The 27,035-nt window shown below is 51.2% G+C and overlaps 1 protein-coding gene across 2 annotated transcripts in view; it reads left to right on the plus strand.

The window, feature by feature from the left end:
* ATP9A (ATPase phospholipid transporting 9A (putative)) overlaps positions 1-27,035 on the plus strand; it is a 129,321-nt gene that overhangs the window by 35,189 nt on the left and 67,097 nt on the right. For both annotated transcript variants that reach the window (XM_079783492.1, XM_079783493.1), the window contains exons 4-8: positions 6,406-6,514; positions 21,256-21,314; positions 22,723-22,774; positions 24,497-24,591; positions 26,445-26,525. In XM_079783492.1, the coding sequence (XP_079639618.1) occupies positions 6,406-6,514; positions 21,256-21,314; positions 22,723-22,774; positions 24,497-24,591; positions 26,445-26,525 (396 nt within the window). The remainder of the gene's footprint in view (positions 1-6,405; positions 6,515-21,255; positions 21,315-22,722; positions 22,775-24,496; positions 24,592-26,444; positions 26,526-27,035) is intronic.

A 27,035-nucleotide genomic window follows, 5' to 3' on the forward strand; every position in this document is an offset into this window, starting at 1 on the left:
AATTGGAAGAAGATTTTTTATTTTTATTTATTTATTTATTATTATTTTTTTTTTTTTGGAAGAAGATTTTTTAAAAAAATTGATAGAGAGAGAGGGGAAAGGAGAGAGAGAGAGGAACTTGGATTTGTTGTTCCACATACAAGAAACAACCAATGAATGCATAAACAAGTGGAGCCACAAATGTACATTTCTTTCTCTCTCCCTTCCTCTTTCTCTCTCTAAAAATTAATAAATAAAGAAAATTTAAAAAAGAGATACACAGTTCTGAGTAATGTTTCTTTCTAATCTTCAGCATCTCTTCTTCTTGATGTTTGAACATTGACAACTCTTTAAAAAAAATGTTAAAGCGCGGTGTGGACTGGACACGCTCCGCCCGCCCGGTGCGCCGCTCAACGTCGTAGGAGTTCCTTAGCACCTCCAGTGGGTGGCTGTGCCCGGGCACCCCCCTGGGCTGTGGAATGCTCCAGACCCTCCCTCTCAAGTCTGTGTGGGTTTCTTGGCAAACCCAGATGTGCTGCTCTCTACTGCCTCCCAAGGGGCTTCTGTTCATTCTTCTTCTCCTTTTTCAATGACAAAGAGACTCTTTATTATTGGGAAAAAATCTGAAGAACAACTGGGGGGAAAAAAAACCCCACACCAATGCCCCTGTGCAGCCACCCCCACGATACCCCATTTATGTTTCTGGTCAGTTTCCGTTTCGTCTCTCACATGTGCCTGTGTTTTATACGCACTCTAACATACAGTGTAGTGAATTCTACATATTATGTAAACGCGTATGTTTTGTAAATTGGGATCCCAAGTGCGCACGAAGATAGCTAGCTGTGTGTCTCCCCCTCTTCCCTGCCTCTCGCCTCTCAAGCGTGCTGTCTGACCTGGCGTGTGTCCTCGTTCCTCACGGTATCTGTCTGCCCAGCCTGTGGTATAAACCCATCATCCGGAAGGTTCTTGGGGTACAGATCTGTTCACACCCCTACTACCTCGTTTACCTTACCTTGGCATCTATGGTGGGGAGGGGACCTCAGCCACATTGGGAATGAGCTTTTCATTCTCCTAACCAGATTCATGTAGATACGACTAAGGGGGCGGGGGGATGGATTTATACAGGAATTCACCTGCCTGAGAAAGTTGGAGGGAAATTAGATCAGCTCTGTTGAATTCTTCCAAAGGCGGTCATTGAGGATCCCGTGGACTGGAGGCAAAGCGTGCTGCCAGGGAAAAGGATTCCTCGCTTGATAAGGGAGAACTGGAGGGGCCAAGGAGACTCGGGAAGTCGCTTGAGGTCGTGCTAGGATGTGAAGGGTTTCGGTCTCAGAGAGACGAGCTCCCTCCCTTTTTCCGAGGAACGGTCTTGGGATGTCAGAAGGGCTTTGGGCTGCACGTGAGGCTGTGTGTACAGGGAGATTCTTTATATATATATATATATATATATATATGAATGATTGATTTTTTACAGAGGGGAAGGGAGAGGGATAGAGAGCCAGAAACATCGATGAGAGAGAAACATCGACCAGCTGCCTCCTGCACACCCCCTACTGGGGATGTGCCCGCAACCAGAGTACATGCCATTGACTGGAATTGAACCCGGGACCCTTCATTCCGCAGGCAGACGCTCTATGCACTGAGCCAAACCGGTTAGGGCCAGGGAGATTCTTTGCGGCATGTTGTGTATAATGAAAAATTGGAGACGAACACTGGTCCGCCGGTAGTGACCCACATGCTGGTGGGGCTGAACTCCGGGATGCTGCTCAGGGGTGAGAAGCAGGGAAGTCACTCCGCTGGTGCTGACACGGGAAGGTGTGACTCATGTTTTTCTTGACGTGGAAAAAGCAAGTTGCAGAACAACATGGACCATATGCTTCCATTTTTATGACCCTCTCCCTCCCCCCAACAAATACAGGGGTGGGCAAAAGTAGGTTTACAGTTGTGAGTACCCAAAAACAGTTTATTCTTGTATTATTATTTATTAATTAGTGTATATTTATTTGTATTACAACTGGGGTGAGGCAAGAGGGCTGGGAGAGGGGTGGGGGCTGGGGTGACCTGGCGGGCTCCTACCCCTTCCAGTCCTGTCTCCTCGCTGAAATGTCACTGGGATTTTCCAGGAGAGCCGGAAGACCTGGTTTTCAATGAAAGCCACTGATTCCCTGGTTTTCCTGGGACCCGGCCATAGCTAGAAGCCGGCAGGCTAACGGCAGCCTCGGGCCATCCTGAGGTTTCTGACTGCATCAGGGCCCCTGGTATCGCCAGCTGTGCCCGGGACGGTTCAGGACCCAGAGGGCATGTTTGTCTTGTAGAAGTCCTGGCTTTCTTTCCGGGACCCACAGAGCAGGGAGTTTATGGTCAAAGATGAATTGGACACCACCTATTTCTAGGTGACTGTAGCTGACTTCCCCTAGCTGCCCTAGGTGTTTGTTAGGGAATCAGTGTGCAGTTCTTGGCTAGAACATGTTTTGAAAGGTCTCTGACCATGCCGAAAGTCCTGGCATTTCACACCCAGGTGAGAGTGCAGCGGCTCAGCGTGAGGGCTGTGGAGCGTGTGGGTGAGCGCAGGCCTTGGCTGCACTTCGATGAGAAGTCGTGTCATCTGAACAAACTGCTGAGCCTCAGTTTCCACATCTGTGAAACGGGTGATCATGTCCATTTCCTTGGCTCGTTGGGAGGATGACATGAGATAACAACACGTAAAGTGCTTCCCATAGCTCCTGGCTTATCGAACACAGTCTCATTTTAGTTTTTAAAACCTGCGCTAGTCACACTGTTGTTCACTGTCTGGATTAAGTTCCAGCTTTTAATACTTTTTTTCTTGGTACTAATATAGTAGAGGAAGAATTTCTTCAGGAGATAGCAGAAATAACCCATAACATTGTATGAAGTCCAAGTAATAAATCTAGATTTTTTTTGTTATTAAGATATAATCTATACACCATAAAATGCATAGACATGGCCTGGCTGGTGTAGCTTAGTGGTTGAGTGTTGACCTATGAACCAGGAGGTCACGGTTCAATTCCAGGTCAGGGCACATGCCCGGGTTGTGGGCTTGATCCCCAGTGTGGGGTGTGCAGGAGGTAGCTGATCCACGATTCTCTCTCACCATTGATGTTTCTCTCTCTCTCTCCCTCTCCCTTCCTCTCTGAAATCAATAATATATATATGTGTATATATATATATATATATATATATATATATATATATATATATGTTTAAAAAAGTGCACAGACATGGAGTTTCTGACTCAGTGAGTGTTGACCTTCATCAGCGCCCATGTAAACACTACCTCAGTAAGACAAGAACGCTTCCATCACTCTGGAAAGTTCCCAGTGCCCCGCTCCTGCCAGCCCCTCCCCAGCCAGAGGCAGCTGCTTCTCTGAATTCTGTCTCTTACGGGTAGTTTTGTTTCCGTAAATCGACTTCTGATGTTCACCATCACCGAAGAGCCTACTGACACCCTCACGGTTGCTTGTCTGTGCGCTGCCATCGCCTGCGGTTTCTCTACAAGCTCAGCTTGGGCTCCACAGCCCAGGCCCGCCTTCAGACCGCTTTCTAGATGTCTGTGGATGTGAAGGGCCTGCGAAGGCGGACGGCTGGAACTTATTTCTGGACCACATTTGCATCTCGTTGTACATAAATGTCTAGCCCAGGGCATGGCGTGTCCTCCAGAATTAATGAGAACTGTGTGTTTGTGGGCGGGGAAGGGTAGGTCGGATGAACTTGGGAGGCCGTGTTCATTGGCAGCAGGGAGGTTACAGCTTCGGCCTTTATTTATTTATTTATTTATTTATTTATTTATTTAATCCTCACCCGAGGATATTTTCCCATTGATTTTTAGAGAGAGTGGAAAGAGACAGAGAGATAGGTACATCGACGTGAGAGAGACGCATCAATTGGTTGCCTCCTGCATGTGCTCCGACCAGGGCTGGGGATCAAGCCGCAACCCGTACATGCCCTTACCTGGAATCGAACCCGGGACCCTTCAGTCCGCAGGCTGATGCTTCTGTCCACTGAGCCAAACTGGCTAAGGCGCAGCTTCTGTCTCTGCAGAGCACACACTTCCACTGTTGTCCGTGGGACTCAGCCAGGCCATGCAGGGGGAAGAGAAACCAGAACATTTGAAAAAAACAAACAACAAAAAACCTGGCCTCTGGCCCAGAACAACAAAACTCTGCAGCATGTGGGACGAGGGGGGGGTGGTTGACCGGGCTCTGCAGACCGGGTCTGTGCTGCCGGAACAAGCATCCTCTCCTCCGTACTCTGAAATGGGCCCGTTCTTCACATCTGATTGGCGGCAGGGGGCAGGAGGAGTCCTGTGACTGTAAAGATGTCTGGGGCTTTGGGGAGGGTCACAAAGCAGCGCCTCTCAGGCTGGATTTACATCAGGATCTGAATCAAAGTTAATGTATTTCACAGGGTCAGCAGTATGAACATGAAGTCAGCAAAGAATCCCTACTGCTACCCTCCGTGGGACTTCTGCTCTCTCTGTTTTTAAAAGTGATTTTAAAAGGAGGGATGATGAGGGCATCTTGTAAGAAAAATGAATGAGGCCCTGGCCGGGTAGCTCGGTTGGTTAGAGCGTCGTCCTGATTCTCCAAGGTTTGGGGTTTGATCCCGGGTCAGGGCACATACCAGAAGTAACCAGTGAATGCATAAATAAGCGAACAGCAAATCCTGGTCTCTTTCCCGCTCTTATCTCTGCACCTGTCTCTAAAAAATCAATACATTAAAAAGAAATTATCTTTAAAAGAAAAAAGAAAAATGGATGAAGATAAAGAGGAAAAACTGGATGGAAATAGGTCCATGCTGTGGACAGCACACACAGCCTCCCTGAGTTTATGAGTTGGGGTGCCTGGCTCAGGAAGATCAGACAGTTTTAAATGTTCTTTTTATTAGTTTGTAGTTACACAGTGAATGCTTTATAATATTTCTTTATAAAAATGTGGGACATTACAGACATCCTGCAGTCCATCCCACTCCATCATTGTCCCTCTTAGCAGAGGAATCCAACCAGTAGTTAAGGAAATGGGAAAGTCTTTCTTTTAAAAAAAAGTTTTTATTGACTTTTTTAGAGAGAGAGAGGGGGAAAGAGAAACATCAATCGGTTGCCTCCCATACATACCTCGACTGAGGGTTGAACTTGCAACCTGGGTATGTGCCCTGACCAGGAATTGAACCAGCAACTTTTTGGTGCATGGGATGACGCTCAACCAACTGAGCCACACCGGCCAGGGCAGAAAGTCTTTACCAGTGTGTGGAATCTTTGTTACTTCTGTGAACGGTGTTCCATATTATGTTCTGAAAGGTTGATTTCCCCACTGGCCCTGTCTGTGCAAGCAGAGGTATCTCATTCCTTTTAGCTCCTGCTGGTGGTCCATCTCCTTGGCTCCGCCCACCGGAGTTTCTCTAGCTGCAGAACAAGGTGGCTGTTAAGATCTCGAGCCAGATTTCCTGTGTTCAAAATTCCTGCTTATATATCTATACTAATAAAAGGGTAATATGCAAATGGTCGGGACATCCTCACGGGTAACAGCCGATCAGCAGGAGGCTATGTGTGCAGCAGGCACAGGTGGGCGGGGACTTGCAATGTCGGGGACTTGCATCACGCTGACACAATCCATCACCAGGAGGCCTGGGGCCCAGCGGAGGCCTCCATGCGGCTCCGCCAGGGGTCTGGAGGCCTCCGCGCGGTGAGGCCTGGGGGGAGTCCCTCAGCTCCGTGCGGTGAGGCCTAGGGGTCCTGTGGCTCCGTGTGACATGGAGGCGGGATCCCCGGCTTCGGCCTATCTCTTTGGGGCAATCCATCGAGGAGCCCCAGATGCGTGGGCGGGGCCTACCTCTTTGGGGCGACAGATTGCGGGGCTCCCGCACTGTGACAGGGCACAGGCCAGGCTGGGGGACCCCACCCCCCTGAGTGCGTGAGTTTTGTGCACTGGGCCACTAGTATATAAAATTCCTAGGAGCTTGATTATCCAGCCTCTTAGTGCCTAGTTTCCTTGTCTGCAGCACAGCGATCCCGTATGGTGGATCTGTCCGTGGGTTTGTTGTGAGGGTGGGATGTCCTAATGGAAGGAAAGCACGTCAAGGGAGCCCAGCACGTGGCGAGCAAGATACAGATGTCAGTGTCTCCCTCTTTCAGCCATTGTCTGGATGGACGGTGTGGGTGTTTCGACATCGTTTACTCTGAGAACCCTGCGGAGGTGGTGAACAGGGCTGTGCTTGTGCAGGCGTGTTGACGAGTGTTCCTCAGCGTGTGTGTGGAGGAGACCCCCGGAGAAGCGGGTTTGCTGGGCATGTGCATTTGGGATCCTTAGCAGGTCCTGCCCTGCTGCCCTCCAGCCTTTTCTGTCCCCCCCCCCCCCCCCAGGAGAGGAAGGTGGGTTTCAGCCGGGCTCACTCTGTCCCCTCTCTCCGCAGGGCTTCGTGCTGGCCGTCACCATCATCCGAGAGGCGGTGGAGGAAATCCGATGCTACCTGCGGGACAAGGAAGTCAACTCACAGGTCTACAGCCGGCTCACAGTGAGAGGTCAGCCGGGGCTCCGCTGGGGCCGCCTCCTGCCGCCGGCCTGGGCTGCAGGGCTGCAGCTCAATCATAGGCCGCTGACAGTCAGGGAGCAGAGTTCAAGGCCTGGGGCTGGCGGGGGTGTGGGCGCCGCGTGGCAGGACAGCCACTCCGTTGCTGGTACCAGGGAGGCCAGCCTGTCCCCCCGGGGCCCAGGGAGTGTGGGCTGCATCCCCAGGTGGCCAGGCTCTCTTGGAGCCGGTCCTGTGGGCTAACTTGCGCGTCATCAGCTGGAATTGAATTCTGTGCATTTGGCAGCCTCTGCCCGCTAGTGCCGTACCCTACGGGGTCTGGCTGCAGAGGGGAGCGGGGAACTTTGCCCTCCGTCCCTTTCCAAAGGGACACCGCTTTAAAAGATACGTTTTCAACACTACAACACTGATGCTACCACTGTGCGGCACTGGTTTCTATTCACCTATTTATTCGTATACTTTACGTTGAATGTTTGTGGACATACAAGATGAGCCACATCAGTTTTCTTAAAAGGCACCAGAGTTACGTAAATACTGCATCTGTGAAGACTTCTTTGCTGGCATCTTCTCAGTCCTCAGAACTGAAGGGGGAAGAGCCCATAGTCTGAGCCAAAGAGAATGGGAACTAGCCTTTCGTCGTTAACCCCGGGCAAGACACGAGCATGTTCAATGGTGGAATTTAAAACCCACCCCAAACCCCACAGAACTACCCGGCCAAGGTTGACTTCCGTTTCCCACTCGCAGTCCTAGAGTAGATTTCCTGTGAGGTTGTGTTCAGAAAGGAGAGAAAGTTACTGTCTCAGTCCCCTAAGATGACGGATCCCACTCAGGGGTTCATAACGTTTGAGGAGAGGCCGGAGGGAGTCGGAGCTGTGCCTCGCCTGCAGGAAAGGGGGGGTTCTGAAAGAGACGAGCCCGGTGCAGGCGGCGCTGGTGCCCGAGCCTGGCGTGAACTGCGGGTGTTCAGCGCTCTAGTCTTCTGGAGAAGCTGGTCATCCATGTTCCCGGATTCTCAGTAGAATTTTCCCTTTTGGGAAAAATGTCAGAGGAATATATTTTGGCCTCCTCTTCCCCTCCCCACTCCCCCAAATTGAAATTTTGACAAAATTCCTTGAGGGCATGGACGTTGTTTTCGTTTTAGTGCATTGAATAGATTTTCATAGTTGGTGGTCTTAAACATTTGCACGTCTCCGGGAGAAGGGGGACTTCAGAGCGGGGATAGAAATACGTGTTTTGTTATTGCTGAACCACTGTATTTAGGACCTTTTGCAGACTAAAGAATAAAAACCCAGTATAATCTTTGCAAAGGCAGGTGGCTTGGGGGTTCCACGTGGGTAGTCAGAAGACCCCTCTGGGAAGGCGTTTTGTGTGGTTTGTGTGTATTAAACCCTCCCTTAGTAACATATTCTGACGATGACATTTGCAATGCTTGGCAACCAACAAAAGCCCGGCGGAGCGGGCCGCTGGGGCTGTTTGGAGGAGGGGCTTTGGGAGGCCTCCCATTCATCTGTCCAGCGCCCGCCCGCCCTTCGCTGCTTTTCCTATTGCAATTGCTTTCCCCCGCGTGGTTTTCCTGCCCACCCCTGCAGACCCCCGCCCAGCTGCTGCCTGAACCCCCCTGTCCTTGCAGAGGCCCTAAAGAGAATTGGCAGATGGCTCCCGCAGTAAAAACATGTCTTCCTTTGTTGGCCTCCTTTTGGGACCCAGGGTTCCCATTGTCATGCCAATTCGACAGGAGAGGCCCAGGGAGCCGAGCTCTGAATATTAACCCAGGCCCTCGCCCTGCCGTTTGTTTTGAAAGCCCCAAAAAGGGCGCCGAGAAAACTGTCAGTTGGGGGACGTGATGGAGGTGAGTTTAGTTATTTGATCCACTTTGGGGGGAAGGGCCAGAGAGAAAAGCCCAAACAGAAGGTTTCAGAGAGAGGAAGAGAAGGAAGCCTTTTTTTGACCTTACCGCGCTGTTTAATGACTCAATAATATTTTCTTGAGTGAGACATTTCACCAAGAATTCAATGAAGTTCAAAAGCGAGATGAAACACATAGGGACATGTATGTCCACGCAGGACTGTTTTCTTTTTTTGATCACACGACTTCTTAAAATGGATTTTTCAACACTACTTCTGGAGTTCAGAAATGCTTAGAAACCAGAATCAAGTCCCCGACCACTACGAGGTAGGCCATGAGATTTCCCTGCACTCAACATCATTTCTGGCTAAGAAAACAGTGCTTGGACTAAGTTAAAATTTTTTTGGGGTAATAGTTTCTAACTAGCAAAAAGCTGCAAACCTCCTGCAGAGAACTCTTGCAAGCCTGCCACCCCCGTTCCCCAGTTGTCAGCGTGTTCCCACTTTGGTTTTGCTAGTCTCTCTCTGTCTCAGCCATTAGAGATTTAAGGTGAGGATATCATGCCTTTTGCCCCTAAACACTTCAGTGTGTAATTCCTAAGAGGACACTTCTCTTACATAACACAGTACAATGAGCCAAATCAGGAAATTTAACATTGAGGCAGTACTATTAATCAGATCTAGAATCCGTACTCTAAATTGGCCATTTGTCCCTGAAATGCCCTTTAGTAGCATTGAAAAAAAATTGATTTTAGAGAGGAAGGGGGAGAGGGGGGGGGAGAGAGAGAGAGAGAGAGAGAGAGAGAGAGAGAGAGAGAGAGAGATTTGTTGTTTATACACTCATTGGTTGATTCTTGTATGTGTCCTGACTGGGGATCAAACCCGTAACCTTGGCATATTGGGGTGACACTAATCAGCTGAGCTACCCGGCCAGGGCTGCAGCGATTTTTTTCTTGGTCCAGGAACCGATCGGGGTTGCCACTTGGTTTAGCGGCCCCCTCTCTCCTTCACCCTCCACCCCGGCGAAGCTCTGTGGCGCTGGCGTTTTTGGAAAGGACAGGCCAGTTTTAGGCCAGTTACTTCGCAGCTTGTCCCTCAACTTGTGTTTAAACGCCTGGTGTCTCACAATTAGATCCACGGCGTGCATTTTGGCAGGAATTAATATAGTTTTAAGAATGTCAGTGGCACAGACTCTAAGTCAGGATGTTGCCAAAGTTTTAGAGGCATTATGTTAATGAAACTGAAAAACTTTAAAACTTTGAGGAAAAAGAATTCTATTTTGAACAGCTGAACTAAAAGCCCCAGTTAATAATAAGGAGTTCTCCATCAGAGGGAAATTACTTAAAAAAAAATTTTTTTTTTTATTGATTTCAGAGAGGAAGGGAGGGGGAGAAAGGGATAGAAATAGAAACATCAATGATAAGAGAGAATCATTGATTGGCTGCCTCCTGCACACCCCCCACTGGGAATTAAGCCTGCAACCCGGGCATGTGCCCTTGACCAGAATTGAACCTGGGACCCTTCAGTCTATAGGTCAACGCTTTATCCAGTGAGCAAACCAGCAAGGGTGGAAGTTACTTTTTTTTTTTACTAGCTGCTTCCAACACTTTATTTTTTTCCAGACTGTATATGGCTAATATGCAAAGTGTCCCCATGGGAGTTTGACTAGGAGACTGGGAGTTCTATCGCTCGCTATGATGGACGCTGACCACCAGGGGGTGGCGCTGAGCGAAGGAAGGCCCCAGCCGGCAGCCAGAAGGCCCTGATCGGCCCTGATCGCTACCAGGCCTAGGGACCCTACCCGTGCACGAATTTTACGAAGCTAACTAAAAAGAACTTATATGCTTCTATGCGTTGCCCATGAATACAGACAGTAGGGTGGTGAAGGCCTGGGGGCTGGGTGGGTACCAGGTGGTGGGTGAGGGGCAAGGAGGCAAAAAAGGGAGAGACATTTGTAATACCCTCAACAATAGAGATAAAAAAAATCTAACTAATAATTATATTTTATGGGCATGAGTGTGGGGCCCTCCTGAGGAAGGTCCCTTCTCTTGACCACTGCACTCCTGGTTCTGAGCTTGTACTGGATTCAGAACTCGGCGTCCACCTCCTCCCTGCTGGGTGGGCAGATCCCTTAACCTGTCAGTAATTGGAGGTGATAGTACCTACTGCCTACGAGTTGCTTAAATGTAACTCCTACATGGGAAGAACGTAGGACTGTGCCTGCGATTGGACGTGTGCTCAAGAAAGGCCGTGCTGGTGGTATTGCAGCAAGGGTTCGTTAAGTGTTGGTGGATGAATCAATGGAGGTATTAGCCAAGGGTGATGGGAGGTTGTGGGAGCCCATCAGAGAGGAGTTGATGATGTCTTCCAAAAGAGATAACCTTCATCCTGAGTCTCACAGGATGGAAGAGAGCAGGACTGGCTACATTAAAAAATGAACATGTGGTGAGGCCCTGGTTCAAAAATTATTAAGATTTTCAAAATGGTGACGGTAGATCACTAAACCAAGTAAGGGGCCCTTACGATCCGTACTGGGATCACATGCCCACGGCGTTGCCCTGATAAGAGTTCCCCAAAGGCCCCGGCATGATTGCTGGGAGGGCGGCGCCTAGAGCCCTAGGTCCTGGCTCCGTCTTGCTCTTCCCAGTGCGGCTGCCCTCCTGCGAGAGCAGAAGAAAAGACCACGTAGGCCAGTGAGGACTGAGACTCTGGGAAGGTGGAAAGTTGACTCTGTGATCCAGGAATCTGTACAAGGCGTGCTACAGGGAGAAGGGGACAGGGGGGCTGTAGGAAAATGCTGTCCACATTGGAAAGCAGGAGGAAAGGAAAGGTGACTTACCATAGCCAGCCAGGTGCTGGAGGGCAGGCCTGTCGTTTTTAAACGCCCCCCCCCCCCCCCCCCCCGTGGAGGGAGCTTTTCTGGGGAACTGGGGCGCAGAGAGGGAGCGCACCCTGTCTGAGTGGTGCAGCTAGCTAGTGACTGGAACCCCGGCCTGTCTGAATGTCAGCCCTTAGTCTGTCAGTCCAGGCACCCACCGTGTGCCAGGAGCTAGCTCGGCACTTTGCCGTAGACCATCTCATCGATCGCCAGTGTTCCTCCTTAAATCAAATGCTGCAGAAGGACTTCTAAGGTTTAAGGCATTTTAAAACACATTTACGTTTTTAAAAATGGATTTGAGAGACAGACATCGATTTGTTGTTTCATTTATTTGTGCATTTGTTGGTTGATTCTTTTTTTTTAAATATATTTTTATTGATTTCAGAGAGGAAGGGAGAGGGATAGAGAGGTGGAAACATCAATGATGAGAGAGAACCATTGATCGGCTGCCTCCTGCACGCCCCCCACTGGGGACCGAGCTCACAACCCGGCATGTGCCCTTGACCAGAATAGAACCTGGGACCTTTCGGTCCGCAGGCTGACACTCTATCCACCGAGCCAAACCAACTAGGGCTGATGGTTGATTCTTGCCCTGACTGGGGATGGAACCCCAAACCTTGGCATATCGGGATGACGCTTTTAACAACTGAGCCACCCGGCCAGAGCCCATTTCTCAGTCCAAAGGAACTTCTCAATCCGGCTTTCTCATTCTCAGGTGGGCAGACTGTTGAAAGCCACGCCAGGAGAATGCTTTCAGATAAAGAAAGGAAAGCCTCCTCTTTCCTCCTACTTGAAGTCCACATTTCCATGGGATCAGAGACTTAAGAGAGATTCCTAGACTTTTATGAGTTTTATGGCTCTAATTATGGAGCTGTCTCCCCAGAGTCACACCATTCAGCGACCCTGGAAACCCCATAGGCCATGAGGAGAGGATCTTGAAGTTGGAACAGACTCAGCAACACTTAGTTACTTGAAAGATTTGGGTTGGGTCAGAAAGAAAGAATGAGTAAGTGAGTAATTTCTCATTATGCTTATCTTCCCCAAACCAAAAGTTTAATTCTGGAGAGGGGTCCCTCCGCCTTGATTATCACAGGAGGCGGGGCAATGGGATTTGCATTTTCACAGGATGAATTCCAGGTCTTCATACCAGGAATGTTTTCCCAGACTGACTTGTGATCAGGGGCTAAAGGAAGCCAGCAGATAATTAGCCTTGAAAGAAACTGCAAACAGAGCACAATTAACACGATCGCTGATGTGTCTTTCCTGCTGGGGACATCTGGGCACCCCGGGAACCATAAGTCATAAACCAAAGGTCTCTTTTTAGTACATATGTGGTGTGAAAAAACAGATCTCTCCCCTTCCCCAGTTCTTCCCGGATAGCTCTGCAGTTACAGAATAACCTCAAGGATCTCATCTCAATTTGAGAGTCAGATCTTTTTTCCCCCAATTCAGTTCAAAATCCACATCGAACCATTACTTAGGATTGCAATTAATGCGACTAACTACTGAGGTCCAAGATCATACGTGTGTTTCTTTTGGGGAATTCTGTTTTGCTGGAGTTCATCAGAAGGTCGGATCGTGTCGGGAAGATGCGTTTATTAATGGGGAGCAGTTTAGCTGCTAGTTAATTAACGAAACTCTGTATTCCTAAACAGAAGTACCATTTATGTTTTCAAAGTATAAACTCTGTTCAGACATGCGAGAACACTAAACTAAGATATGCTTCCTACGTTGTTTAGAGAAGAGAGCCACAGTGATGGTCTTCTTTATAGCATTGCAACAAAAGTCCTTTCCTGAGGATTGCAGATACAGTTGGGTAAGCAAAGAACTCCTCCTCCTGAGCTCCCCTGGTTAGGATTCAGAGCATCTGCTTTTACAAGGCTTATTCAGAACAGATCTGGCCACTCTCATTCTCTGACACTTGCAAGTTGTTATTTCAGAGCCCTAAGGTTCTTTTTTTTCTTCCAAATTACTCAATTTCACTTTATTACAAATATTGGTGAACTGATCTATTGTTTAATTAAAAAAAATCACATGCAAATTATACTGTTATCTTTCCCAGAAGTGTACCCCCCCACCCCCTGGCCGGGGTGTTGGTCTATTTCATCATTATTGGGCACCAGAAAGCAACGAGAACCATTTATATATTTATTTTAAAAGCCTCTGTTGGGTATAAACTTGTCACGTAGAAACTTCAGCCTTTCGTTTTTAAGTTCCCACTATTTTAAACAAAAGCCCCAGGAAGTGGCCGTGGAATTTCCAATAATGCCGTTTAACCCTTTGCCTGTCTTCAAATAACAGTCTTTTCTTAGGCTTTGGGGAGCGCGGACGGCTGGATGAGAATATGAAAGTCTCACCTTTAAACCCTCCGTGTGCACTCTGCTGGGTCTGCACAGGCGTTTTAGTGTCCACCCCAGGAAATGTACACAAAGCCACAGAATTTACAACTCGTCACTGTCACAGGCAGATTAGAGTGTGAGCTAAAGAGTAAAACATTAGCCAGGGTCAGCGCACGGGGGTCGCTGTTGGAGCTCTCCAAAAGCAGTCTGTACCCTGCGTGCACAGTGAAAAATGGAGTAGCCTAGTAGCTGGCGGGGCTCGGGGTCAACAAAATAGGCCCACACATACTAGTGCCCAGAATTTATTTAAAAAAAAATTTTTTTTTCAGGCTGTTCTGCATTTTGACTGAATTGTCATTTGCTTGTTTCCACTCCAGGGAAACATCTGGTTTCTGCCCCCCAGGGTAGACAAACTGCTCTTATTCCTAAGCCGTCATCCATGAAAAGCATGGTTTGGGCTCGATGGGTTTGCTTAGGAAAGGCTTGGGGTCCGTGTCTACAGAAATAAACAGCGGTAGTAATTGGAAGTTGGCTCCCTGTTATAAACCCCGGCTCAGAGGCGGCTTGGGCAAAGTGGCGAAAGCTGAAAGGATTACATTTGCTTTATAGAAAGCGTTTAATGATGGCGAATGGGGCCGGTGGTGCATGTTCCACTTAACCTTTGTGAAAACCCCCCAGCCAGCTCCTGCCGAGTTTCTGCCGATGCGTTTAAAACGCCCAGCGCCCCGGGGCCGGAGAGGGGTGTCGGAGAGAGCTCTGAGGGGGAAGCCAGGGTCCTTTGGCTGCTGCTCCCGGAACCAGGCAGGTTTCCCTGTGCACTTGGCAAAGATGAGGTTACTGGGTGTTTTCATGTCTCTTCAGCACCAGCTACGTAATCCTTGGGGCCCAGTGCAAATGAAACTGTGGGAGCCCTCGTTCAGAAGTGATTAAGAATTGGGGAAAAAAAAGGTTATTAAGAGTTGTAATATGTCCGCAATTGGTCGTCCACCCAAGGTTTGGGGCTGTGGGTACGCAGGTCGCATCCTGTTTCAGGGATGTCTGGGCAGGGGAGGGAGTAGGAAACTTGGGAGGTATGGCTGCTAGCTGCTCCGGGGTGGGGGGAGAGCTAGGGAAAACCACGGTGCTGTTTTTATTTCCCACGTTTCTGTGTCTGGAAGACAGAGCTGTGCCCGGGGGCGTCTGTATTTCCTAGTTTCTGTGGGAACGGTGGTAGGAAACGCAGGACGGTGGTTACATGAAGATTGGGAATCGCGTTCTGGGTCCTTCCCACCACGGAGGGGTTTTCCGTCCTGAGTTAGTCCAGCCTCTGGGTGCTCGGCTCCTCCCCGAACCCGGGGCCTCCGCCCTCCCTCCTCCCACCTCGCTCGGCCTGTCCCTGGACTCCGAGCCCCTGGACGGGGACATGCTCTCGGCCGCGCTGGGAAACCATAGATGTTGGAACATCCGTACCAGTGCCTGCTTCCCTCCTCCTCTTCCTGCTGGGTTTTCTCCTTTCCCTTCTTTCGGTTTTATTTGTGTTTTTTCTCACTCAGACACATGCTCAACTCCGGCCCCTATACAGGCCTGAACTGCCCATTTTCTGATCGCCGAATGTGACAGCGAGGGGGAAGGAAGTCGCATTTATGGTCAGGAACGCATGTGAGCTCAGCAGAGTGGGAGGGCTGAGGGTCTCCCTTTGTGGAGGCGGCAAAGTTGAGGTTCACCCCTTCCCCACCCCCAAATACCAGCATGCTACTGGGGGAACCTTGGTGAAGGAGCACAAGTGACCTCTTGATGGCATGGCCCCCCGTGGCCCCTGTGCCCCACTATGGCCCCCGTGGCCCTCCTCCTGAGAGGGAGCGGGCCGTTGGCTGCCCGTCCCCCGGTAGGAGTGCCCGTCCCCCGGTAGGATGCCCGTCCCCCGGTAGGAGTGCCCGTCCCCCGGTAGCAGTGCCGTCCCCCGGTAGGAGTGCCCGTCCCCCGGTAGGAGTGCCCGTCCCCCGGTAGGAGTGCCCGTCCCCCGGTAGCAGTGCCGTCCCCCGGTAGGAGTGCCGTCCCCCGGTAGGAGTGCCCGTCCCCCGGTAGCAGTGCCGTCCCCCGGTAGGAGTGCCGTCCCCCGGTAGGAGTGCCCGTCCCCCGGTAGCAGTGCCGTCCCCCGGTAGGAGTGCCCGTCCCCCGGTAGGAGTGCCCGTCCCCCGGTAGGATGCCCGTCCCCCGGTAGCAGTGCCGTCCCCCGGTAGCAGTGCCGTCCCCCGGTAGGAGTGCCCGTCCCCCGGTAGGAGTGCCGTCCCCCGGTAGGAGTGCCCGTCCCCCGGTAGGAGTGCCCGTCCCCCGGTAGGAGTGCCCGTCCCCCGGTAGGAATGCCATCCCCCGGTAGGAGTGCCGTCCCCCGGTAGGAGTGCCGTCCCCCGGTAGGAGTGCCGTCCCCCGGTAGGAGTGCCCCTGTGCGGGTCAGCCCCTGGGGTAGCACAGACTGCCTGCAGCACGGCGGATTAAAGGCGTTTTGTTGAGGCAGAGCAGATGGACAGAGAGCAGCAGAGTTCAAATTAACCCGTCATAAATCAGGACGCCCTGTAAGAAGGGAAAAACCTGGCAGGGGGTCAGTGGGGAAAAAAGGGACATCTGTAATACTTTCAACAATAAAGGTTAAAAATAAAAAGAAATCTGAGCCTGGCCACTTAGACGTTTGAGCAAATTTAATTTATTTTTTTTCTTATTAGAAAAGCGCCTCGTGCCTATTTTAAAAACCAATGTGAAGAATTAAAGTGTGTGTGCCAGACAGAAAGATAAACCCCATGTGCCCAGAAAGAATTGCTGTCACCCCTTTCAGTCGAATCCTTCTGATTTTGCCCTGTCTCCTGCTAACACACATGCACACGCACACGCACACGCATGCCATTATTATTTAATAGGAATAAACATACTCTTTAGATGTTGACAGAAGGTTGTATCCAGGCCTCGAAGACCAGAACACCAGCGTGATAGTTTGGGCCAGGCCACCAGCATCAATTTGAGTAATAAAACCAAAGACAACGTGTAAATTTATGTTTGGGAAAGTTGGGGCAAGCTCCAAGGAAAAGTGCGTTGGCGCAGAGGGCCAGCTGAATTTACGATCTTCCCAGGAAGAGCTGCGCGTCTGTGTGTGGTTGTCCTGTCGCCCCCTAGTGGTTCGAGGAGAACTGTTCGGGCAGGAAGAGAAGGCTGTGCATTGGACCCTCTCTCCGCCCATTTCTAATGATCTGTTTGGATCAATGGCTCTTCTTTATTCCCTCTGTCAATATATTTACCAAAGCCCAAGGTAGGATGAATGCTTGAGCCTAGTAGGTCTCCCGCACGTCAGGGCTCAGGTCATTGGACGGAATGTTAGCACCGTGTTTTATGACAATGGGACACTATTAAATGCTCACTTCGTGGGGTGAGATACTCATTCCTGGAGAGGAGCTAAGGATGGTTAGCCCGTCACCATCTGCGACGTGCTTTCTAGAAGTCATTAGTGTTCGTGGACAGTTCTTTTAGTGCCAGTTCTACTTATTATGACAAAATTTAAATATAAAAATTAGCAAAAACCCAACCCAATGGAACCTACTACAGTTGTTTCAGTAGAAATAATTGGAATGCTTTAAAAAGTCTCCATGGTGCTGACTTACTAAAAAGACACCCGGGGTTAAGTTATGTGAAATATTGTGAAAAATTGTAAAAATCTAGAGTTGTACACTCAGATTATTGCCGTTAGCGTCTTTAGGTTATTTTCAATGCTGAAGGAACAAAAGCTAGCAATCCTCATTGGTGTTGAATGAATGCTGGAGTCAGTGTTCCTGTTTCTTTCCTCTCTTGTGAGTTAAATGGGCTTATTACAAGATGCCAATAACAAAGATTTTATGGTGTTGCTCCCTCGTGCGAGAATTGGACCCGTCACCACGATGTGGTGCTGGGCACAGGCCCTGACCAGCCAGTTCCACCTTCGTCTCTCTGTTCCCTGCCTTCATGCCATGTCTTTGTACTTGCTAAAGGAGCACACGTGTGTCCCACTCATGTGCTCTCCCACCTCTGTGCCTTCCTTCTACCGCTGGCAACCAGGACCCTTCGTCTGGTTAATTGTGGCCTCACCTCTCCTGTGAAGTATTTGTCCACACCTCGCTGCCCCCCACCCCCTTCACTCATTATTTGACTCTCGCCTCCACCCGAAGGTGAGTTCCATGGATCCCTGCCCTCAGACTGTGCCTGGCATACAGCAGGCGACCAGTGCATGGTGCTGGAATGTTGCTTGGATAGTCAGTGCCTTCTGTGTGCTGAGCACTGTTCTAGATCCTTCTTCAAAGGGGGACTTGCCCTCCGTCCTGGCCCCTCAGCTCACTGACTCACTCCCATCACTTCACACACTATTTGCACCAGCAGCCTCTGTCTGGCTGTCTTTCTCACTAGCACATGAGTTAGCGAACTACAGCTGGTGGCAAAGTCAGCCCACTACCCTTTATTTTATTACTAGAAGACTGGTGCATGAAATTCATGCACTTGGAGGTGTCCCTCAGCCCAGTCTGCGCCCTCTTGCAGTCCGGGAGCCCTCGGGGGATGTCCTAAGCTGGGAGTTGGACATCCTTAGTGCTGCTGCAGAGGCGGGAGAGGCTCCCACCACTGCCGCTGTGCTCCCCCTGTGGGAGCACACTGACCACCAGGGGACAGCTGCTGTGTTGAGCATCTGCCCCCTGGTGGTCAGTGCATGTCATAATGATTGGTCGTTCCGCTGTCGGGCCGAAACCGGCTCTCCGACATCCCTGGAGGAGTCTCAGATTGTGAGAGGGCGCAGGTCAGGCCGAGGGACCCCACTGGTGCTCGATCGGGGCTGGGGAGGGGCCCGGGAGGTTGGCCAGCCAGGGAGGGACTGCAGGAAGGCTCCATGGCATGTCCGGCCCATGTTGCTCAGTCCCAATTGGCCAGACCTCAGCAGCAGGCTAACCTACCGGTCAGAGCATCTGCCCCCTGGTGGTCAGTGCATGTCATAGTGAGCAGTTGAGCGGCCTTAGCATATCATTAGCATATTATGCTTTGATTGGTTGAACGGACGACTGGACAAACCGGACACTTAGCACATTAGGCTTTTATTATATAGGGCTTTTTGTATGGCCTGGGAGCTGAGGATGGTTTTTGCATTTTAAAATATGAAATATAGAACAAAGACTATAGCCTTTGGCAGGAAGACTGTGGTTGGGAGAATTGCAAACATTGTCTCTTGGCCAGGACACGCCACACTATTTACTGTCTGGCCCTGTATGGCACACGCTTGCTGACTCCTGCCTGAGGCATGGTTTTAGGATACGGGGACCCACTTCAGTCTCTGAATTCCGAGGTGCAGCACTCAATAGGCGTTTTTTGAGTTGAACTGAACTCACTTTCTTATTCCTTCCTCTGGAGTCGGATGTGGATGTGAATACCTGTGAGACTAAGGGCGTCTCTGAGCCGTTGTCCTCATTTGAAGACGAGATAATCATGCCTTCTCCTGGTCGCCACCCCGAGGAGTAAACGAAGCCATCCACATGCCAATATCTATTCCGTGTTTAGCACAGAATTAGCATTTAAAATTTATTTTATTTTATTTTTTAGTTTAATCCTCACTGAAGGATATGTTTTTTTTTCTTTTTTTAATTTCTTTATTGATTAAGGTGTCACATATTTGTCCTCATCCCCCCATTCCCATCCCACACCCCTCCCCATGGATGCCCTAACCCCCTGTTGAACTTAACCATTGGTTAGGCTCATATGCATGCACACAAGTCCTTTGGTTGATCTCTCCCCCCTCCCCCCACCCTCCCCTATCCTCCCTCTGAGGCCCGATAGTCCGATCGATGCCTCCTTGCTTCTGGTTCTGTTCTTGTTCATCAGTCTATGTTGTTCATCATTTCCCCTAGATAAGCGAGATCATGTGTCACTAGAGATATGCTTATATGAACTGAATGTGAGACGAGCAATAATAGTTATGCTGACAGGCAAATGAATCAGTCTGTAGTGAGTTTCTTTCTGGACCAACAGTTCTTTTGAGACCCAATATCAATGTCCACCAGTTCCTTATGTGTACATGTCGGCACTGACCCCTCAGCTCTGGATGGTGGACAAATGGTGGTAATGCAGGTTCGATTCCCTCTGGTTGGGTCTCGGCTGGTAGGGGCACGGCTTCATCCGGACCCAGGGGCACGTGGCCTCACCCGGACCCAGGGGCGCGTGGCCTCTCCCAGACCCAGGGGCACGTGGCCTCACCCGGATCCAGGGGCACATGGCCTCACACGGACCCAGGATCTAGCTTCACCCGGACCCAGGGGGGCGTGGCCTCACCCAGACCCAGGGGCGCGTGGCCTCTCCCAGACCCAGGGGCGCGTGGCCTCACCCGGACCTAGGTGTGTGCGGCCTCACCCGGACCCGGGACCCAGCCTCAACCGGATCCAGGGGCACACAGCCTCACCCGGACCTGGGATCCAGCTTCACCCGGACCCAGGGGCGCGTGGCCTTACCAGGACCCAGGGGCGCGTGGCCTCTCCCGGGCCCGGGACCCAGCCTCACCCAGATCCAGGGGTACACGGCCTCGCCCGGACCCGGGATCTAGCTTCCCCCAGACCCAGGGGCGCGTGGCCTCACCCAGACCCAGGGGTGCGTGGCCTCTCCCAGACCCAGGGTCGCGTGGCCTCACCCGGATCCAGGGGCGCACGGTCTCACCCGGACCCGGGACCCAGCCTCACCTGGATCCAGGGGCACACGGCCTCACCCGGACCCGGGATCCAGCTTCACCCGGACCCAGGGGTGCGTGGCCTCACCCGGATCCAGGGGTACACGGCCTCGCCCGGACCCGGGATCTAGCTTCCCCCAGACCCAGGGGTGCGTGGCCTCACCCGGACCCAGGGGCGCGTGGCCTCTCCCAGACCCAGGGTCGCATGGTCTCACCTGGATCCAGGGGCACACGGCCTCACCCGGACCCGGGACCCAACCTCAAGGATATGTTTTTTTTAAATTGATTTTTAGAGAGTGAAGAAGGGAGAGAGAGAGAAACATCCATGCGAGAGAGAAGTATCGATTGGTTGCCTCCCATACACACCTGGACTGGGGATCGAACCCGAAACCTTTTGGTGTACGGGATGACGCTCCAGCTTACTGAGCCACCCGGCCAGGGCAGCACAGAACCAGTGTTTAATGTTAGCTGTTCCATTTTTATTCAGATAAACATCCAGCAAAAGTAATCTGACCATAACCATATAAACCAAACTATATAGCAGTTGCAAATTAAAAAAAATAAAGTAATTAGTCCTTTTGGGTTAGCTTCTTTCTTTTTGAAAATTAAGAGCTGCCCTTCTGCCCTTTTCTCTCTCTTCCCCATATCTGTGTGGGTTTTCTTTTTCCTTTTTCTTTTGAGGCTGAATGAGTTTCTTAGGGTGCGGACTTGGGAAACTTTCTAAGGCACCATTAAGACAGAAGATCTCACTTGAGGGGTGTGGGCATTTCCCAGAGCTCTTGAGTGGGGGGTAGTTTCTGGAGCCATTTCTGCCGCAGGCGCTCCTTTCTCAGAGGGGCAGGAGGAGATGCGGGGCAGGGGATGGGCAGGGGGGTCATCCTTCTGCTGTGCGCACTGGCTTTGAAGGTCGCTGGGCCCTTTATAAAGACGTGGAACTGGAATGAGCTCAGACAGATGAGTCTTGGGCCTGTTTCTCTGCAGGGACCGTGAAGGTGAAGAGCGCCAACATCCAAGTGGGAGACCTTATCATCGTTGAAAAGGTGAGGGGGGTCTCTGCTGTGTGTGAAAGGGAAGTCCCTGCTCTCACATCACCGTGCTGACGTGCTGTCGGTGGTCTGATCGGATGCTGCTGCCTGCAGGTCCATTCAACAGCTCTGCTGGGGTGAACAGCCTCTCTCTTTCCTATGAGGGCACAGAGTAATTTTTCACGTTTAGATGTGTTGGTGAGCTAGAAATCCTACACAAGTTTTGACTTCCTGTTTGATGTGTTTACTAGTCTTTTTTGTGTGTGTTTGTTTTACTTCCCATGAAGACTTTCCTAGAAGTCTGTTAACTACATAAACGTGTTGGTCATTTGCCTTTTGAGCAATTTTAGCTTGCATTTAAAATAATTAAATATATGTCTATATTTTACTGATTTGTAGAGAGGAAGGGGTAGGAAAAGAGAGAGAGAGAGAATCATCGATCGACTGCTTCCTGCAAGCCCCCTACTGGGGATTGAGCCCACAAACCGGCCATGTGGCCTGACCAGGAATCGAACCTGTAACTTTTTGGTTCACGGGACATTGCCCAACCAACTGAGCCACATCGGCCAGGACGTAGCTTGCATTTTTTGACTTAAACACCAGGCTTTTCAATCATTTTATGGGGAGTAGAGGTTACTATGAGAACAGTAAAAAGGCAAAAAATACATTTTTAAAAATAGCACTGCTACTTTGCACCTGACTTCAGCGGATACTCGCATCTCTTTTTACTGTGCTGTTTGGAAGGTACTGGATTTTGAGGGTGGTTCTGGAAAGTCTCGGGGTAATATTTGATTAGGAAAGGAGTGTGTCTGGACTGGGTTCTGTAGGAAGTGAACTGTGCTCTTTTAAAAGGATTAAACCCTGGAACTCAGAGTTGATTTGCGGGAAAGTGAAGCCCTTCTGGGCGGCAGCCCCGAGGAACCACACCCCTGTGCTCTGCACAGCCCTCTCTGTCCATAGTTAAAGGAGGCTGCTGTCCGCCTCTCACTCTCTTTTTGAGAATGGCTTTTGTTCCTGCCTGTGACTTGACTTCCTTATTAAAATCCCCCTGGAAGCCAAACCTCCAGCCAGGAAATAGGTGGAAGCAGAGAGCGTGAGCAGGGAGCGCGAATCTTTCCTTTCCGCAGACAGCCTGGACCAAAGCCAGTGAGGGTCGCGGGCGTGAGGCCCGGGGTCCCTGGCTGGGATTTCGGGAAACGAGAAGCTCTCTTTCTGAGATAGGATTTCATCAGGGGATTAGAAACGTAACAGCAGCGTGCAAGAGTGTTCAGATTCAGAACAAAATAAACCCGCCAGTCTGTCTTGGACAAAGGCAGACACTGAAACGACGCCGGGGGTTTCGATGGCTCCCTCCCCACCAGAGGGGCGGGGGCGGAAACCCACCCAGGATGGTCCGCAGTAACAGCCCTTCTTTTCGTCACAGAACCAGCGGGTGCCTGCTGACATGATCTTCCTGAGGACATCAGAGAAGAACGGTAAACATCTGGGATCAATTTTGAAAATAACCATTAACCTTTCAGTGGCAATTTGGCAAAATAATCATTCGAAAATGTCACTGAAGTAGGTGATCATTTTGGAGCCACAGAGGCGAATCCAAACAGCCCTTTTAATAGAGCAGCCCTAAGAAAATGTTTTCGGTGCTCGCAGGTCAATAGATTGTGATCATTACAAAGATACAGTTGGTTGGACCCCTGCTGAGTCCCAGCTGGTGAAGTCACAGACATGCACACGCACACGTGCACACACACACACACACACACACACACACACACACGCTCACGGATACAGGCATGCTCGCACGTGCGGCTTTCCCTCCCTGGGCTCCGTGAGGCTCAGCTTCAGGAGTCGGCGGGAGGGGGAAGAGTGTCTGACAAACAGAAATTCTCTCTCTTCCGGGAAAATACCGGGAGGTGTGTGAGGAGGTGGGCCGTAGGGCGCCGGGGAGAGAGGTGTCCCTCTGGGCCTGAGTCATGAGTGGGGGCCCAGGGCCACCCTTGCCCATCGGTTTGCTTGTTGTTCCAGCCCATTGGGCTGAGCACCGCTCCCGCCTTTACAAGCCCCTCTCTCTCCCCGCGGTCTCCCCGCGTGGCTGCCACGCCTGCCCGCCCCGTCCGTCCGTTGGCTCCCGTCTCCTTTCTCTTTATTTCTGATATTTAAGCTGCTCTGAGGAGACAAGGCTGTTTTTCTCTCGCCTCTCAGGCACAATCAGAGATCTTTGAACCCCGAAAGATTCGCATCTATATTCCTTTGAGGCTACTACAGCCTATTTTATTACAAATTGAATAAAAGCACGGATGAAATCTTACACTAATAATATATGAGGCAATGCAGAGAGGGGGGTGGAAGGCACAGATGAAAGCAGCCTTCTTTTAAAAACTGCGGCTTTGTCCTCAAATCGGTCCTGAGTCCTGGTCCGTGAAAACGGAGTGCTGGGGATTAGGTTCCCTGAAGGGCTCTCCCTTTCTAAAAGACCCCCAAGCCCCCCCCCAAAAGATAAGAACTTCCCAGAAGCCTTCACTGCAGCGCCGGTGAGTTCCGTGCCCTTTCCGTCTGGTGAGATGCACGGCCGACCTGTGGCTTGGACTTGGCGTCAGACCCACGTACGCGCCCACACAGAGTGCGAGGCGGTGACGACCGCCCACCTGCCCAGCGCTCTCCGCTTTGCACGGACCGGCTTTAGCTCTCCCATCTGAGGTCGGTGCTGTTAATCTCCACTCTCACACGCGAGGAAACGGAGGCTCAGACAGGACCTGCAGCTAGTGAGTGTTGGAGCCAGACTTGAACCCAGGAGGTCTGGTTCCTGAGAAGGTGCTTGTAACCCTTCCCCAGAACAGACTCGAATGCTGATGATCTCAGGCCGCCTCCATGCCGGGTCGTCTGGCACCACTGAGTCCCGACAGCAAGCTTGGGAGGTGTGTGTTCCTTCCCATTTATGGAGAGGACACACTGAGGGTTAGCAAGGTGGAGAGGCTAGCCCAGGCTCCACTGCGAGTGAGTGGGGGAGGGAGGATTTGAACCCAGATCCTTCTGACCCTAGCGCTTAAGGAGGAAGTGGGAAATGGGGTGTTTTCTTTCCCTGTGAGTGGTTGGCCATTTGTTGGCTGCTTTTACAAGGACCAGGGCAGGGCTGCCCAGAGCTGCCACCGAATGGCTTCTTGAGCTGCAGGTGAACAGAAGGCACCGACTTCCTTCCACAGGGTCTTGCTTCCTGCGGACGGATCAGCTGGACGGGGAGACGGACTGGAAGCTGCGGCTCCCGGTGGCCTGCACGCAGCGGCTCCCCACGGCCGCCGTGAGTAGCTCTCCCTGCACGGGCACAGGTGGCCACTGTCCCGGCAGGGCTCGCAGACTCGGGCGCCCTCCGGGCCAGGCATGGGTGTCAGAGGTGAAGTGGGCCGTGGGGTGTTTTGGGGTCCTGGGAGCCTTGAGTGCCGGTTGGTTCCACGCACTGTGGCCACGCAAAATGCAGACCCCGCATGTGGGACGGAGCTCTCCGAGGGAAGCTCAGGATCTTAAGAAACCTTGACCGGGACCTAGTGTAAAGGTAAAGGCAGGCCAGAGCGTGTCCGTCCTCTGCTCAGAACTCCGAGGCTTCTCAGCTCTGAGAACCCATCCCACAGGCCTTGCTGGCACCCTTAAACCCCGTGTCATCCGTACACTCTCTCTGCGGAGGCCCTGACCTCCGCTTTGGGCCCTCCCTGTCCCCACGCTGCAGCCGCACCGCCCTCTCCGTCAGGCGTGCTTCCGCCTCCCGGCATCTGTCCTTGCCGTGTCTTCCACTGGGAGCAGGCAGACCCTGTTGTCTGCTGGCTGGGCACCTCCATCACAGCCTTACGTCTTGTACATCCGTGTCCTGAAGAGGCATTTCCTGGCCCCCTTCTCCCGGCATTCCCACTCCACTCACGTCAAGGCGGTATCTTTGAGAGCAGGGTTCTGCCCGGGATATGCACTGCTGAATTCCTAGTGCATGGAACAGCATTTAGAACAGTGTGTGGAACAGCATATAGGCAGTGCGTGGAGGAGCTGTAGAACAGTGCATGAAATGACATAAAACGGTGCATGGAACAGTGTGTGGAACAGTGTTTAGAACAGTGTGTGGAACAGCATATAGGCAGTGCGTGGAAGAGCATGTAGAACAGTGCATGAAATGACATCAAACGGTGCATGGAACAGTGTATGCCCCGTGTGTGGAACAGTGTTTAGAACAGTGTGTGGAACAGCATATAGGCAGTGCGTGGAAGAGCATGTAGAACAGTGCATGAAATGACATAAAACAGTGCATGGAACAGTGTATGCCCCGTGTGTGGAACAGCGTTTAGAACAGTGTGGAATAGCACCTGGACTCTCTCCAAGAAGGTGTGGTCTAAGCAGTTGGAACCGACAGGTGCTCACAGCCCCCCAGGGCCCGATAGTTCCCTATATCACACCGCGATTTGTGGAGTGCGGGAGGGAGAAGGTAGCCAAGTGTAAGCTTAAACACAAGTCACACGGGTTGAAGTGGCCTGTGGACTAGGTCACAGAATCACAGGATGTAATTCAAATGCCTGGAGACCAATGTATGGTCCATGCGTGGTCTGAAAGGGTTAAGCAGAACAGGGCTAAGCTTTTCCTGGGCCGGCGGTCGCATTGGTGATGCCAGGCCTTTCTTGGTCCCGTGAGGAAGGAGGAAGTTCTGTGTCTTCGTGGAGTTAGCGTAACAATAAGCGTGCCCATGGCACGTATGATTGTTCATTGCCAATCCCAAGTGAGATGGTGCTGTTATTATTACTGCTTTTTAAAGCAGGAATTCTAGAGCAGCGAGTCTCTAACTGGTCAGGAGCCCTGGGAATCAGTAGAAGGCGCCATTGCACCCCTGAGAGGGGCTGGTCTAACGGGGGCTCTGCCTTTATCTGGACGGCGTGTTCTACTTTGGGTAAAGTTTCTGCCCAGAAAGGCTTCGGACCCTCAGAAGGATTGAAGGCTCTTCTTAAGGGCGAGTCGAGAGCCAGGAGCCGTGAAGACACCTACACATAAGGAAGGTTTTCCCTTTTCCCCACCTGCCCATCCCGTAAGGCCTGCTTGCTTTAGGAAAAGAGCGGCTGCCTCCTGAACCCTGACCATAAGCCGACTTTGTTCTAACTCCCGCATGTCACCTCTGTCGCGCAGGATCTTCTTCAGATTCGATCGTATATCTACGCGGAAGAGCCAAGCATCGACATCCACAATTTTGTGGGAACATTTACCAGGGTACGTAGCTCAGCTTGCCACGGACTTCCGTCTCGGAGTGTGCATTCATGATGGAAGCCCGCAGACACCGTCCGGGGTCTTTGTCAGGAAGTATCTCTATGTGGAGGGAGGGGAAGGGGGTGGGAGGGGGAGGGGGGCGGGGGTTGGGCTGGGGGGGATTCCCTTAGGGAGGTACCGCCTGCCCCTGACACATTGTCTCTCAGTAGGGGCCACACAACTGCAGGCTCTTCAGCCTCTGAACAGCTGGGATTACCTGACAACGTAGCCACGCGTTGTTCTAATTCACGTTAATGCTGATGTCTCAACAGTACTCTGTTCCCTCAGATGGGCCTATATCCTCTATTGTTTAGACAAGCCCTGCCTGCCATTGGTATACTTTTTTTTTAATCCTCACCCAAAGATACGTTTGTCTATTTTTTTAATTTTAGAGAGAGAGGAAGGTAGAGACAGATCTCAGTGTGAGAAACATCGATTGGTTGCCTCCCATAGGCACCCAGACTGGGAACTGAA

Source organism: Cnephaeus nilssonii, assembly GCF_951640355.1.
Source record: "Cnephaeus nilssonii genome assembly, chromosome: 11".
Lineage (NCBI taxonomy): Eukaryota > Metazoa > Chordata > Mammalia > Chiroptera > Vespertilionidae > Cnephaeus > Cnephaeus nilssonii.